The following is a 16,840-nucleotide window of genomic DNA, read 5'->3' as shown; positions in this document are numbered from 1 at the left end:
TGTCTTATCTATGCAACTGCTGTAGTTTCAGAACATACATCAACACTTTCGTGCTGCATGTCAGGTATGTGACATAACTTCAGCAACTACATGCGCATAGACACTGCTGTTAAACCAATAACTTCTCAATGCAATACAAAAAACCACATCTAAGAATGGACGTTGTTGCAGAGATACTTTCAAATTTGAAGCACATGTTGGTCTTGTGTATGTTGAGACCAGAAGTAACAGAGTTTGTGTGACAAGTTAATTTGTTTTCCAGCCGTCCACTAGCATGGGCAAAAACCAGACAGATGGAAAGTGTACACAGAAAACTATAATATGAAAAATGACTGAGCATTGCAAATAACAACTACTAGATGTTCTTAGAAGGAGCAACTTTTCAGGCATATACACCCTGCTGGTGAATAATATGAGATACAGGGTTTCTTGTTTTTCTAAACATGATGACATGTGGAATGTCTCTGTATTTATCCTCACATACTGATGGCAGTCAAAGAGCTGTAGGCTCAGCAGGAGCTTCCAGGAAGCATGCAGGAGAGTTTCTTAACAATGGTGGCCGATACAAACAAAAGCAAGGTCTTGCCTCAGGTTTTTGCAGCTAAGTGAGTTCAGAGAGTAACTGTTCTACTTACATAGTAGGGCTCAGCCTCTCTCTCAGTAACCTCATCTTGGTTCAGAGTAAAGCAGGCGGGTATCCGGCCAAACCAAACGTCTCTTAACACGTCCTTGTCATCTGCCATGCTGCTGCTGTTGCTGCTCCCAGTGGCACATAAAGAATAATTTCTCCAAACACGGACGCCTAAATCCGAAGGCAGACAGCTTCCTGGTGTCAGCAACAGAGCGGAGCACACAGGCAAGCGTTAGGAAAACTTTCAATATCATACCAACCCCAAAACCTCAATAAAGCATGCAGTGCAGCATAAGCTAACAGCACATTCATTCAAGTATTTTAGCTGTAGGTGACGCAGATATACCTTAAGTAAATTGTCTGTGGAGTTATGACAAAGTTACAGTGCAGTAAGAGGCAACGACTCACCTGATAGACTTCCAAACTAACTCCACGTCTGTCAAACTACGCAGCTGCAATGCAAAAACTGACGTTAGCTTCAGGGCTAGGTAAGCTACCACAGCTAACAGAAACATACCAAAAAACTGTTTACGGCAAACTAGTGTGCTTGCTTCCTTGGTATGCAACTATTTTCCACAAAGATAAATTTCTTGTGCGGGAGAATGAGACGGTGATATGTAAGTAAACCTTACTTTTTGTCGATGTTTTGTAGTCGGCTTGAATGGAAGAAGGGCCGTATCTACCGATGTTGTCATTCCCCTGCTGTCACCGGAAAAACAGCTGAAATACCGCATTTAGTGCAAAACAGTGACACCTAGTGACATCGCTCTTACCTACAATAACTGAAAATATATATATCTAAGTGCGCGTTTGATATCATAGGCCTTTGTGAATTAAATTAAAAGTAACACAGCACGCCCAATCTGTTCTAAAATTTTGCAGGTGATTCATTTCCCCCAAAACCTGCACTGGAATTCCACCCTGTTGTGAATACGTCATCAATGTGCGCCGACTCCTGCAACGTACGTATATTTCTAGTGTTTGGGTTCTGTCCAGTGGTGTTCATCAGTTGCTTCAAGAATGGATAAAAAAATGGAGACGGATAATTTGGAAATGCGTCTTCAGGCGCTGGAGAGCCGTATATACGGCGAAAGAAGAAATAAGAGTGGAAAACCTGTCAAGGTTCGTCCATAATAATGTCTGTTCATATAAGTCGGGGTTAGTAAAACCAAAGCTAGCTATTTTTTTTTTTTTAGCTTAGCAGAGCTAACGATAGCTGTGTCGTTATCTGTGGGTGAACGCCCTTTTTTTATTTTATTTAAAGAAACTGTATGCTGAGTTTTTAGAATAGGTTTGAGCAGAAAGTGCCGTTGACTTCAGTCTGAGCTTACAATAGTTACAGTTTATTTTCCAACTCGTTGCATTATTCGTTTAGCCATTACTTAGTTTAGCTTTTTAGCTTTAACCTAGCTTAATCATTGCTACATTAAAAGTATCTTGTTGGTTTGCTGTCCGTTTTATATAGTCTTTGGTTATGAGACCATATTTGTATTCTGAGTGGCATGCAGTCGACAATATAAAAGTGTCAAATATGTAAACGGTTAGAAACATTCATTAGGGCTAGTTTCAGCTTATGTAGTCATTAACGCCAGTTAGTCAAGTTATTAAGCTGTGATATGACTGAACAAGTAATAGATTTCAAATCGATATTGCGATTTGAATCTGTACAATTATCGAATTGTCAAGGATGCAATTTAGGATGTATGATACAGGGTGTCTCACCTTAAAAAAATATTTATTGTTATTGCTTTGCACAATCTGATTGTAGGATGTACAATATTTAGATGCTTTTGTCATTCCACACCGCTTGTTATGTCAGACAGTGTTAGCAGAAAAGCTCTTTTTTCCCATTGGATTTTTTTTTCTATAATTTTTTAGTTGTTATAGAATTATTTAGCTTGGCACAATCACAAATTTTGTTATAATTGTTCTGTGTTTGACAGTTTTAATTTAGGAAATGCAATAAAACAATAGTACTTTAAAATTTTGATCCGTGCAGTGGAATACTGAGTAGAAAATATTTTGATGTGACTATTTGATGTTACCCAGTGTGGTAATGATTTCTATTAATCCATAAGTGATTAATTATATTAGAAAAACAACTAGAACAAGATACAGTAATGGTATAAAAAGAGTTGTCTCATCAGACTATCATGTGTTGTGAGAAGCACATCACATGACGCTTTGTAACTTACAAAGACACATTGATGTTGGTCTGTGTTCTGGTTTTGTATTTTCCAGGGGTAGAGAAAGTGTCACGGTGCCCTGCTTATGTAGTGTTTTGTATGGTACTTAGAGTTTGCTGAAGTTTACAGTCAGTTATTTATTATTTAACTGTGATGTTGACTATACAGAATGAAACCTTAAATGTTATTTGCAAGTATGCAAAACTAGATTCCTTTGTTTGGTCTGCACACTGCAAAATCTCACATTTCATTGAGAGAAATAAACCCAGACTTCTTAAAATCATGGCAACATAGAAAATCAGAGATGAAAGTGAACCAATTAATCAGACCATTCCATCATGTTGGTACCTTCTGTAGCTCCCTGCTTCATTTGAGCTTGTGCTTTTGTGACTGTGTTTGTTTGGCATAGTACCACATATTGCACAAAAAGGCTGCTCAAAGTAATGCAATCTAGTTTAACAACTTTTCTGATATTTTCTCGTTGATTGCTACCAGTAAATCTAATCGGTTTCTTGTGTCCTGCAGTGTGCAGAGTCTTTGGCCAGGATTCAGGCAGGTCTGACTAATACAGCCAACAAGAGAGAGCGAGTAAAGATCCTGCACAAGAAAAGTGAGTCACACACTACTGTATCAGTTCTTATACTAACAGTCATCTCATAACTTTATATTTTATGCATCTCTTTTTCAGGTTAGTTCAAGAGTATACTACTTTACATTGCACATTCATTCATGCATCATATAGTGAACTGTAACTGTTTACCTGCAGTATTGGAGGTGAACTGCAGACTTTGCATTTATGTGGTATATTTCCAATATTTTTATGAAGCAATATAATAATTCAAGGATGCCCCTAATATTAACATCAACCTGTTGACACTAGATGCCTAAAGTCCTGTAAAGTTTGGTGGCAAGATATTAACAAGACACAGGAAGGGTTGCAGGATTTTTTTTTTTTCTGTTGTTAGATTTTAGATTGTTGAGTTTTAATTATTTTCATTGTTGTTGTGTAGTTGAGGACCTGGTGAAGTACCTGGACCCCCAGTTTACCGACCACATCACTGTACCTGATGCCATGAAGCTGGAGTTCATCCTTGCTGGTACGAACCGAAAACACAATGTGAAAAATCATAAAAGTAACATTTTTTTACAGATGCAATAAAATGCATCTGTATTTGTATTTTTCTTTCTTTACATGAAGCCGAATAGCATTTAAAAGTCTAATATTTGATACCATAAGTTCTGTGTCATTATGTTGTATAATGAGAAAGTTTTGTACCATAGAAGACAATTGTCTGTGTACTCACATCTTATCGTGTGCCTTATTCTGCACAGAGGAGGACTTCTTGCTTTCTCAGGCTGCTTTGCTGGAACAAGTGAACAGCCTGCAGCCACTGTTGGACAGCACCTACATCAGAGGTAAGTTTTACCTTGTGTGACACATCCAAATGAAGGGCAAAGCACCATCTGTCCTGTACTTTTTAACCTTTGGCAGCAAAGGAGGAAAGATCTCATGCTTACGCGCTTATCTGTTTGATAGCCTTTATATTTTTTCCTATATTAATTGGACATCAAACATTGGATTAGTGTTTTTTTTCTGCAGCTCTACTCCTAGCTTTAGTTCTTGTTTTTAAATCCCTCTATATTATATCAAGTCTGTGATAAGTATGGCTTTGTCGTGTGTGTGTTTGCATGTGTATCACAGATGTACCCGAACACGCCACCAAGTTGCAGCGTCTGTCCCAGATTCACATCAAAGAACAGGTACCATCTTTACCTTGTCTTTCTGCATCGCTTTGTGTCTCTCTCTTGTTTGCTTTTGTTTATTATGTGCATTTGTTTTCCAGGACCAAACTGAGGCTCAATCAGTGGAAGTGAAAAAGCTTTTTGAGGAATACAACAAGATGGTACACCTTTGTTTTTAAAAGCCCATTTCTTTTTTTTTTTTAGTGTCAGTTGAAAAAAAATGACCACGACAGATATGTCAACTGTTAAACAGCTATAGGAATATTACTTTTGGCCATTACAAATTGTCTTATCTATCGGATGAAAAAGACAGAAAAATGATACATAAATACTTGAATAATCAATCATCAAAACAGTTCAGTGATTTTATGTTCAGAGGGAAAATCAGAGAGAAATTTAGATGTGGTATTTTTATGACCTCATAAAGGTCTATTGTGTAGGAATCTAGTGTCATCTAGTGATTTGGTTGCAAATTGTAACCAATTGAATATAGCTCTCCCTTTTTGCGCACATTAGAGAATCTACAATGGCTGCCACTTAAAATTGAAAATGCGAAATGGAGCTAGTGTTTGGTTTTATTCTGGATTATAGTGGAAACATGGCAGCAAAACTTGGCAATCCCTGTGCCATAGGACGTACTCCCTATGCAGATATAAAGGCCTCATTCTTACATTAAAACTGCATTCGACTTTTGCAAATGGATCTTGCTTCTAAATACCTTCTACTGATCTTTTAACAACATAAATTGCTGTCGGGACAAAGCTCCACCCACTGACACCTGGCTTCTGATTGGCAGATGTTCCTGCTATCCAAGCAGTTCACTCAATGGGACGAGACTCTGAGGAAGATGGAGGAGGCCAAAGGAATCCGACCTGTGGAGTAGTTGCTGTCAGAACACACACACACCTGTCCAGTGATGGTGATGATGCAGAAGACTGCACTATGGTGGGAGCTTTTGATCAGACGTGTTACATATGTAGCTTGTTCTTCTCCACTAATTCAACAAAAAGAGACACAAGCATCACAACATTTCTCTGTTTTTACTGCTAATTAATTTGTCACTATTTAACTCAATCAGGTTATAAGACATTGGTACCTTTAACTGCCTTTAAGAGGCCTTCAAAAATTTCAGGAGTGAACTTAAAAATGTTCTTTGTTCCAGCCGCTGGTTGTGGCGCCCAAACACTGAGTAATGCTACCACTGATTTTAACCCAGTCTGATCTTTTTTCCATCATCTGGAATAATGTGCTCCCATCACCTGACTTGTAGCTCAGACAGCTGTGGAGTTGCTGCTGTTATTTATTGTCAGACAATAGAGCTTTTTATGCTTTCACATTGACCTGACTTGTAATGCCTCCCCTCTGCAAACTGGTCACAAGAATTGTTCTGCTGTTCCCTCACACACACACATCATCTTTTCTGAAACACGTCTTCTTCATGGCTTTAGATTTCCCCTCTGAATGCTTCGTGACATGGTTTGTAAAACTTTAAATTAGCTTCAGTACTCTTTTCAGTATTCTGGTTTTGAAATGTTAAATATGTATTATTCATGATACAGAATGACAATGGTTAATACAATAAATGACTTTTTTCTTTGAAAACAATTTGCTGTCTGTTATGTAAGCTGTTTTCCTATGAGGTGAAATATGTTGTTTAGCTGCAGACACATTAAAGGATGTCTGCGTGCTTTAATGCAGGTGGTTTACTGGTTTTTAAGAGATTACAACTCATTTTCCATACATTTCCAATGTCTGTGCACAACACTTAAGTCCTTATGCTCACTTCTTAAATATTATTTTAGAAAGTGTGACACAAGTTAATAAAAAAGAAGTCTGTGTCATAGTTTTTGGTGCTAAATCTGTATGTAGCTACATGTTTAGATCATGTCCTGCATTAAACTGCTTGGAAAAACAAGTTACCATCCTGGCCACCAGTTCATTATGAAAAGGTTTACGGCTTTGTCAGCTGTTCCACAATTCTGATGTGACTCTCACAAAATACTTTAGCTTCATTTATTAGTAAAAGCTGTCAAGACGGTAGGACTGTGAACTCAACTCTCACAAGAGCAGGGCCAAGATTCATTATTCAAACCCCCTACTGAAAGATGTGTGTGCACATAGTGTACAAGAGTACTTTAAAAAATTCTCAAATGTCACAGGAAAATGATTGTTCTTGTGCTACTTTTAACATAGTCTCCTTTGACTTCAGTTCACTGATATCCAAGCTTCATTGTGCCTTCCAAACAGTTTTTTCTCTGACTGCTTTAAGCATTTGAGTTTTTGTAGACAGTGATACAAGGCTTTGTAGTGTACAGGTAAGCCCCAAAATGTTTCTGGATGAGACAGAGAACTTTTTAAAGTACTCTAGTATGTACAAATAAAAAACATTCCTTTTTATCTAATCATACAAGATTGCACTTCATCAGAAACCTTTACGTCTCAATACCATTCAATGTTTGGTTTTCATTCATTTTTAGCCAACAATTTCTCAAAAGGACCAACTGTTCACCACCTCAAGGAAATGAACTGGATTTTGTTCAATGAATATATACTGACACAGTGCACACTGATATAGATTTGTAATTTTGTCTCTGGACATTACCACAATGAATATTTAATGAAGCAACCAAAATGTGATTGAAACGTAGACTTTCAGCTTTTATTTAAGGTCCTTAAGTAAAATATTGTTTTCATTATTAATGAATTACATCAGTTTTCTTACAGTTCTATCCAAAACTGAAACTTGCACTAACTTTATACATTTTCTTGACAATTTGGACTGTAAGAGTAGCACACGATCATAGGATGATATATCAAGATTTTACTGCTTTACATAAGTCCTCAAATGATTAATGAATGGACAATTCATCTGGCTAATTTTGCATTTATTAAGCAGTTGTTGTTTTTTTGGTTTCTGCTTTTCAGTCAAAATTTTCTGCATTTGAAAAATGCTGCATCTTTACAGCTAAAAAAAAAAGTTGAAACACACAAAGTTAAGTCAGTTTTTAGCCATCAGTGAATCGTCTCATTAAGTACAAATGCCAAATATTCCCACATGCTAGCATGTAATTTGTAAGGATTTGCTTACAATAAAATGGATACAAATATCAGAATGTTGGTGAATGTTGACCAATGCCTAAAATTCATGTAACAGCTGCTTTTCTACTGTTACGTATGTGGGTAATTTGCACTGTATATTTTGTGGTATGTAGATGGATAATGTTATCTTAACTGTTTTCACCTAGTCTAGAATTTTAATCATTTTCTGATATACTACCACTAAAAAAAACCAGACTTTTTTTCCCACTTGTTTTATTTCAAGCAAGGCCTCAATTTATGAGGGAAGGCAACAGGCTGGCAGATTGGGAAAAACACTTTTTAAGTGGAAGGCCTTCTGAAGATGTCCCGAAGTTGGCAGAATGTTGCACCAGGCTGCCCAGGCTGTGAAAAAGAAAGAAACAAAATTTTACTATACAGACGCAAGTCCAGGCCTGTTACCAAGCTACATGTTGAACAAGGCAATGCTACTTTTATAAAACAGTGCAATAGGATCATGTTGCATTATTGTTGCTGTTTCTGTATTTACTGTTGCTGAATACATGTTATTGTCGTAACCAACAGGTTTAAATTAGTTAAATATATTGCAAGTCAAGAAAAAAACTACGTGTTTCTCTGATTTTAAATGGAAGACTCCAGACTGTGCTCTCCAGTGTCCTTCTGTATTCTTTGAAATTTTACAGTTTTCACATATTTGAGCAAGTGCAAAACAACTTCCCTGTTTTGACATCTTTTGCCAAATTTCGTCAGATTTAGTATGTAAAATAGCAGCAAATTCAACTTATCACTTTACTGTTGTTCCTACACATCTTAGAAAAGAACTGCTTGTAGCAAACAGATGGGAGCGTTTGCAACGTACCTGATTACAACGTGACCTTCCATAGCGCACATAGGTCGCAAGGTGTTCACAGTTGTTTGACACGAGATTGTACTGTGAACAGTTTCTATGCTTTTCTTGGATTCGATTAATCATTTCTTGTCGCTCTCCTACTTGCAACTCTCCATCAAGGTAGTTGTTTATCATGTATGTCCTTCCTGGGATTCGTTGACCAAAAACACAGTCAAAACGATTTGTTTGTGTGTCACCTGTCATGGATGTGAAAATAAAAATTATGAAAATAGCACACATCTTCTGTTGTCTTCTTCCTGTTTAAGTGGTATTTTCTTAAGTTATGTCATTAAAAAAAACCTACAATAAACATGCTCTTTAACAGAACAGGGCCAGAGTACGTTTAGCCTAGCTTAGCTGTAAAACTGAAGCAGATGGGAGCTACTGCTTACAAAACTGAATGTGTCAGTTAAAAATTAAGCCTTCCTACAGTTTAATACCATTTTATTTGAAACAGTCAAGTTGTCGGTTTGATCTCTGGACCGGCAAATCATATTACGGTATTACAACTATGTGGAAAAAATAACAGACATAAGTGTTAGTTTTACCAAAGTATATTGTATGGTTTTCTAGCTTTGCCAATGAATCATCTCCCATCATTTTTACTGTTCTTACTGACTGTCAGTATAAATTGTGTACTTCCATTTTCAGCTCAAATAACACTTACGTGTGAAATGAAATATGTCTTCTCCAGCATTTTGCTTTTCAAATATTTTTTCAGGACCCACGTAAATAGCATAATGATCATAGCAAATTCTGTTATGAGTAATCATGTCTCCGAATTCGAACTGTGAATGAAAGAAAACAGACATGCATGCTTACCATTCAGCTGCCAGACACAACAACGTAATTTATGTTATTGAGGTTAGTTACTTTCAGTCGCTATAGATTATTATACAGCACAGTATTATGGAATATTGAAGTTGATAGCTAGAAACATGAATTGATTTTGAATAGCTTTCATAGAAAACATTTAGAGGTTAAAGTCCAGAATAAGTTCATAGATCAGCATCAACTTAGCCTACAAACTAACTTGACAGTGTAAAAGATGAACAGTTTTTAACTGTAATTTTCTGCTATTTTACAGTAAAATATCCCTGTTTTGTTGAACTGCAGATAACATCCAGCAAAATCAGAGAACATTTTTTTTTCAAATGTTAACTGTAAAAAATGAGACCAAATCTATAAACAATACCCACATCAAAAATCTGTATTTTTTTAAATAAAAGATCATTTGTTCTTTCACAACATTTGAGTGTAATATTATGCTACTTCTACTCTTTTTTAATCAGTAAATAAATTGCTTATTTTATGAATATGTCCAGTTAATTTCATTGTCTTTAATTCCGGAACAATCAATTTGTTCATTTTTTTCTATTTTTTTCTAACAATATTGGGCAGATCTTTGGTAACTTGAAACTGAAACTGTTCATATTTTTTGCCATTTTAAAGATATGTTATTATCAATTCATGGAAAATATTGTCCATAAATTGTTTGTTGTAACAATAGTTTTAGGCCTAACATGCCAAAGCAAAGTTCCTCAACTAACACAAATGTTTGAAGTCTTAAAACTAAATAGCATGCAGCTTTCCCTCGCAGTCATAAAATGTAAAAATACAAGGTTGGAGTAATAACATTGTGCATTTAAATATTACTGATAAATAAATAAATACACTAACGTACATCCTCCTTAGTCTCTGCTATTGTGAGGATCAGCTGCAGAATCACAATCACGACGAGGTTCCTCATTTTTTCCAGATTGAAAACCTGACATGGCAAAGAGAGAACATTTAAATTAATAACACCACAATGTTTTTATTTTTTTGTGAGGAAGGAAGAAAACTACCATAAATTAAGAAAAGTTGAATACAAAGAAGCTACATTTTGGAATTCAGACATAGGACAGTATCAGGAGGAACACATTTAACGTTAAAGTGACAGATTCAGTAAATCACAACTGTGTCATCATCACCAACCTAAAATATCAAGGCGTTCCCTTGGATTTTAACAATTTTTATGCTGGATCCAAGCAATGAATTGGATTTAAAGGAGGACAAAGAATTTAAATGATGACTTACCGAGGTACTGAGGAGATGGTAACTGGATGCAGAGGAAATGAGTCGATTTATACCCTAAAAGTAAACACATTTTCACATTTGAAGCATTATGAACACCTCCTTCAATAAGATGATCACATAAAATTCGAAAATATTATTACACAATTTATCAAGCAATTTTATCTTTTTGTCATCATTTACAATTTAGTGCATGGAAACAACTTCCAAGATTTTATCCTGCATCTGTTGTATGAAAATACATCATAATTCATTAGCAAGAGTCTCAGAAAAGGACCACATAGAAGATAATTATCTACAGGTCTTACCTTCTTCAGTGAGATGGTGGAAGCCTGTTGGAGCACAGCAGAGCATCTGCTTATATACAATTCTGAGCCTGATGATATCGTTTCTGTGTCCAGCCCATGCGGCTGCTCACGCTCATTTGAATGATCCTTTTTATCTCTTTACACATTTCGAGCTAATAATGACCAAATAGAATATACTTGTGTTCTCAGTCTTACACCATACCACAGCACCTGTGTATTCCTGTGGACAAAATACTATATGGTTAAAAGACAGTACCTAATAAAGTCCCAATAACAGAACTATATGTTTCAACTGATACAAGAGTCAATCAGATAACCTTTAAGAAACAGGAAGAGTGTTTGTTGGTCATCATAAGAAGGTTTAAGGAAATGTCCTCATTCAAGACGATTTCAAAACGCTATGAAAAGTAATTCAAGAGACCAATTCCCACCACCTAATTAATGCATAACTGCACGATAACATTTTTAATTAGCTGATTTAAGTAAAGCCTTTAAGTTGTAAACAGTATTTTGATGAGTTAGATTGACATAAGCATGTTGGCAACTGCACCAATTTAATATTGTGTGTAACATAAATTCAGATTTCTGTGTTGATTTACAAGTTGAAGATGAATTAACATGAAATTGGCTTGATAACTCATTTTTTCTTCATGTTAATATCAGGGGAAATGCCTTTCCCTACCTATTCAACATTGGAGCAGCTTAGGTTTTGCCAACTCAAAAACTTGTACAATTGTAGTTACTGAGTACAGAACACTCAAATAATGTATTTTAAATTACATGGACACACAGGTTGGAACAATGTATTTTTTTTTATGAATAATCAACTCAACTAAAAACTTGTGTTTATGCTACCAATGTTTAGATAAGTGGTAATTAACAATACCTTTACTTGCAGTGGAAAAACTAATTACCTCAACTTAATGTATTTTGTTAGCTGAACATAATTTCCTTAGAAGTTTGAAAAATTGAAAAGAATGATGTAAACTTTTGCATAAATTAGTAGTTAAACACTGGATCCTTGACCCTCATGTCCCTGTGAGGACATTTTTGTCCTTAAGGACATGTCCTACAAGTTGAAAAAATTATTTGTAGGTTTCTTTGTTGTTGTTGTTTTTGTATTGAGACTCATGTACTAGTTTCAAGCCTTGCCATACCAGGTTTAACATATGTATGTGTTTTTTCAAAAGATATATTTTTACTTGCTTAAAAAAATATTTTGCAAATGAAACTTTCTGGTTCTGTGGCAAGTTGTTCTGCCTATTTTAAGTAAAAAGTGATATATTTTCCTGTTTTGGAGAGCTAACTTTTTGCATTGTGGTCCGATGAGTCAAATTTAGTGTGCATTTTTTAAACTATGAAGAGAGACCTGCAGACATGAGACTGTACCATTTTACTGACTGCAAACTTAATTCTGCCAACAAGACAACAGTAATACCCCTTAATTGGCTTTGTGCGTTAGAAGCTTACGCCTGCTATCATTACAATAAGGAGCAGGGTGGTATAAAGTCCACAGTGAAGCTTGACTCCAACCAGAACGTTCCAAGTTTAATTCCAAAAAATCCTACCAGCTTCAAAGTACTCTGCTGTGTTTAATGACTCACCTTGATGAACACAAATGTCAATTACAAATGTTATTATGGATAATACAGACACTTTGGTTCTTTCAGTTGGAAATGTCATAATCTCAACTGACAAAGACAATCATAATGCAGAAGTCACTGCTGCTCAACAGTCAAATTAGGAGCTCATTTGACTAAGTGTGCTACTGTAAAAACCCTTGTCAAGAGAGCTGTTTGAGAAGTCTCACCTTTATCAGTGATACAGTTGAAGAACAATACACCTGATTTGTTTAACTCATTTCCGTCCATATCTGTCCCCTATACATATGTAAATGATTCAACTTAGGATGAAAAGATAAAACTTAACTCTTACACTTGCAGAAAGCTTGGCTGAGCAAACCGTTTTTATGTGTAATAACCTGTTTCCAACTAACAGTAACTCATGTTCACAATAATAACTCTTCTGTTGGTCACAACTGTCAGGCTCAACTGGTGTTAGTGCCCGCATTGGGGTGATTTTTTTGTTGTAAGACAACTTCTGAAAGACTTCTAAAAGTAAAGCAACATGTAAAGCATTCCAAATTTTTCTGTTTTTCCACAACAAAACAAAGTGCCTTCTGAAAGGTTTAACCGAAATTGCATATCAAGCACAAGAAAAGCCTCCTTAAGTCAGGGTTAAGCTCACTGTTTCAGTCTTAATAGGGTTTGGATGAAGCATCTCTGTTTAAGTTTAAGATGGAGCCATGGATTCAAGGTTTAATTTCCAGATAATCCATATTACACTTCGGACAACTCCACTTTATGGCTGGTAAAAAAGATAAATGCATCTTTCAGAAGTGTGTTATGAGTGATCAGGCTATTTCAATTTTGTCTTTTCTTTTTATTAAGGTAGTATTATGATGGAAAGCATTGTGCGAAAAACTTGGAACAGAAATGCACCTCTGCAGACAGTCTCATAAGGTAAAGATGTATATGAACTACCTTTGATATAGAAGTCATTGTATAGTTAAATATGCAAAAATCTTTCTTGATTCTATAAAGATTTGGTGTATAACAGCCAAATCAGGAGCTCGCTTTAATAACTGTATTGAGGCACTGCTCAGATAAAGTTTCAGTTAAACTTCCCTTTTTCTAGTATTCAAATCAGAACTTTACAGGACACAGTAGAACACTGCAAACCACACATTTCTATGTCAGGTTTTTTTTGAGGTCCTGGAAAAGGTATTTTAGAATAAAGTGAAACTTGGCAGTGTTCACACACTTCTGCAGTAATTTGCATGCAAGAAGCGATAATGTCTTGCAAACAGTCAAAAAGTAAAGAACTTCTTCTGAACTTGTGCTGTCTAATCTAAGTAGAACACTCCTTCTGCACTGACCCACTACAGCCATTTATCTGATCATCTAGCTGGCACTGACATGTCCGTGTTTTCTGATGATTTCATTTCTGTTCTGCACGGTGACACGCAAGGACTTCTTTGTGAGGAAGCATCGCATCATTTAGGGATTTTTCAACATTTTTATTTCAGAATTATACTTATACCGAAAGCTTTGGATGCAAGTCAGAATTAACTTTGTCAATTCTACAATAAAAAAATGAAGCACATACATAGCTAAAAAGGATACAGAAAAATAACACACATACAGTTTTAATCTACAACAACTAAAACTGCTTTACTTGTTTAGCTGAAAACATGAATTGCAGATTGTGTAACAAGGGCAGCAGTCAGTGCAGCTTGTGTTGTGAGTCAGACACTGAAACCCCATTTACTCATAATCCCCACATATTGTATGAGACATCAGGGATGTTTGTGAATGTTGATCAGTGTACAGACTCACTCACCAGCTGTGTTTCTACTGCAGTCATGTTTGTATTGTACTGTAATATCATGGAGACAAAAATGGTCATATTTACTGTTTGTTATATTTGAAGAGCAAAACCAAGTCTAGAATTTGAATAATTTCTTACACACTAACACCATTAAATGCCAACATATCTGTTTTTTAAATTTCAAATAAAGCCTCATATTATCCGAGGAAAGGCCACATGTGGAATGCCGTCTATCTCTGCATCATTTTGGAGGCCTTTTTTCTTGAACATTTCTTGAAAGTTGAAGCTGTGGTCAGTTTTGCAGTACAGTGCAGCATCCTGAACGATCTGTGACAAAGTAAAAAGAGGCAAATTTTATCTGGGCTATTACCAAGTTGTATGTTGTACACTAAATACTACAGAAACACCAGATCAGTCACAGCAATAAAACCTACTGGCACATAAAGTGAATGACATTGATTATATTGTTCCAATACAACTTTAATACCTAATTTCAAATTACTTTATTGTGCCTATCCAGGCTTACCCTGATAAGCACAATGAAAGATAAGGACATTTAAATTCTTTTACTTGGAAGTGCCTACAGATATGGATGACATAAACGGTCAACAGAGAGTCAGGGAAGATAAAGACATATAAATGGTTCTGTCCATTGATACAGAAGAGTGTGTGATACAATAGTCAAATTAAGAGGTCACGTCGGTAGGAGTGTGAACAGATGAAGTTTTAACTTGGTCTCCTCATCTTGTAGGAGTCAAATGAGATCTGTACAGGACATGCTGCAAACACAGGTCATTTAAACTTTCTAAGCCCTCACTTGTTCTTTTAAAATGATGTGAAGTGAACTAAAGTTCCCATAATTTACAAGAAATTTAACTTTTTGTGAAAATGTGCTTCGTTTTTTGTTTTTTTCAAGGAACAATGCCTTGAATAAAACATTTAAAGGTGCCTGCAGATGTAAATAAAATGCACCCCAGCCTGATGTGGAAACCAGTAGTGAGCAACCTAGAGATCTCAGCCGGACATAAATTGGATGGGGCTGGAACAGAAAAAACAGAAATGTGTGATTTGCAATATTCGGTTTAATAATTCAGACTTGCCTCTGATTTCTGCTTCTTTTCTTTTTGCGAGTTACAGGATTGTTTTACCTTTATTAAACAGATCTGCAAAAACCTTTGGTTATATACATGTATGATCTATGAAGAAGAAATACAAGTATGCATACCTTTGGCAAAAAAGGGAGTTAAACCACTGCTTGAAATGACTGGTTTGGGATGAAACACACAGGAGTAAAGTTTAAGTCACGTTAAACAAACCGAATTGCGTTAAAACTAATTAATTAAATGATTTTAGTCTTGTCTATATGTACATTCAAGTGATACGGTTTTTACAGCTAAAAAATAAATGGATTATACTGCCTTCACTCCACATCCAAAATGTCTTACATCTGTGTTGCATTAAAACCTCACCTCCTTATTGGAGTGTAAATTATTCTAACTTTCACTACAATGAACTTTATCCCCATGCAAGACTTAAAACAGGCCCTCTCTCATCTAGTTCAGATTTCACCAACATGTCGTCCTATCACACTTTAATGAACCCTTTCTGGAGATATCTGCATGTTCTGTTCAACCCTTATCAGTTTACTAATGTGAGAAACAAAAGGAGGAGGTAGTTCAGTGACTGGCAAAAATGCAGCAGCACACGACACTCACCAGACCAGACTGAGCTAAAACTCATCAACGTTCATTCTCATATTAGCTTCAATCACCTCAAGATTAAGGGTCATAATAAAAATGGGTAAGTTCAGGTAGATGGTTGTGAGTTTCTCCCCTTCACACTAAAGGCGGGTCTAGTGATGTCACAGGCAAAGAATCAACTGATTACGCATGACAAAGATTGTCTATTGAAAAGATGATTCCTTGAGCAGGATGAGAGACACACACATTTGAGTCTGCACCAGACAACGTTGCGATAAGTGTCACACTTCTCTTGCAGTTTCGTCTCATTTGACATTATTGTTTGACTCATTTTGAAAATATGATTTCAAATTATATACACCACTTCAGTGAAATTCACAGACAAGTAATTTCAGTAAAAAAAGAAAAGAAAAAATTATTGGTATTATTAAAATCCATTTTATTTGGATTGAAAACATGGATACTCACAGAAAGCAGCATCTCGCTGTGATCTTAAGCAACCCAGCAAATTTTCTCTAAATTGATAATTTAGAAAGTAGATATAAAAAAAATCATACAATAAAACCTTAAAGGAGACCTGGGAGATCACACCTCTGAAATGCTCTCATTTAAATAATAAAAAAAAGAGTAAACAGACATCTTCAGTGGGAAGCCATATTTAGGGTTCAATATCAATATTACTAATATTATCAATATTATTATTGTTGGTCCCTGGAAATGGGAAAAGTTTTCAAGTGAGGGTGGTATTGTGGGACCAGAAAAGTCTTTCTTTAATTTTTAGAAATATACTTTGGTTCACATATCACAATTTTTTAAAGCCTCTAACATCAGCATAGTCTCCATATTTCCTACTAATATAC

At 35.7% G+C, this 16,840-nt stretch overlaps 2 protein-coding genes across 2 annotated transcripts in view; one reads left to right on the top strand and one right to left on the bottom strand.

Annotated features, from left to right (window-relative positions):
- atg5 (ATG5 autophagy related 5 homolog (S. cerevisiae)) overlaps window positions 1-1,546 on the bottom strand; it is a 34,075-nt gene extending 32,529 nt beyond the window's left edge. The window contains exons 1-3 of the mRNA XM_022215100.2: window positions 1,264-1,546; window positions 1,040-1,083; window positions 636-826 (exon numbers count right to left, since the gene is read on the bottom strand). Coding sequence (XP_022070792.1) covers window positions 636-743 — 108 coding nt within the window. The 5' untranslated portion in view covers window positions 744-826; window positions 1,040-1,083; window positions 1,264-1,546. The remainder of the gene's footprint in view (window positions 1-635; window positions 827-1,039; window positions 1,084-1,263) is intronic.
- Window positions 1,547-1,584: 38 nt separating this feature from the next.
- dctn3 (dynactin 3 (p22)) lies at window positions 1,585-6,165 on the top strand. The gene is made up of 7 exons (XM_022206921.2): window positions 1,585-1,753; window positions 3,343-3,427; window positions 3,828-3,914; window positions 4,150-4,233; window positions 4,520-4,578; window positions 4,662-4,721; window positions 5,357-6,165. The coding sequence occupies exons 1-7, from the start codon at window positions 1,652-1,654 to the stop codon at window positions 5,441-5,443; spliced, it is 564 nt and encodes a 187-aa protein (XP_022062613.1). The 5' UTR covers window positions 1,585-1,651; the 3' UTR covers window positions 5,444-6,165.
- Window positions 6,166-16,840: the final 10,675 nt, after the last annotated feature.

This window comes from Acanthochromis polyacanthus, chromosome 12, assembly GCF_021347895.1.
Source record: "Acanthochromis polyacanthus isolate Apoly-LR-REF ecotype Palm Island chromosome 12, KAUST_Apoly_ChrSc, whole genome shotgun sequence".
Taxonomy (NCBI): domain Eukaryota; kingdom Metazoa; phylum Chordata; class Actinopteri; family Pomacentridae; genus Acanthochromis; species Acanthochromis polyacanthus.
Note: the sequence above shows the minus strand (reverse complement) of the source record. Positions and strands in the feature narration are given on the sequence as shown.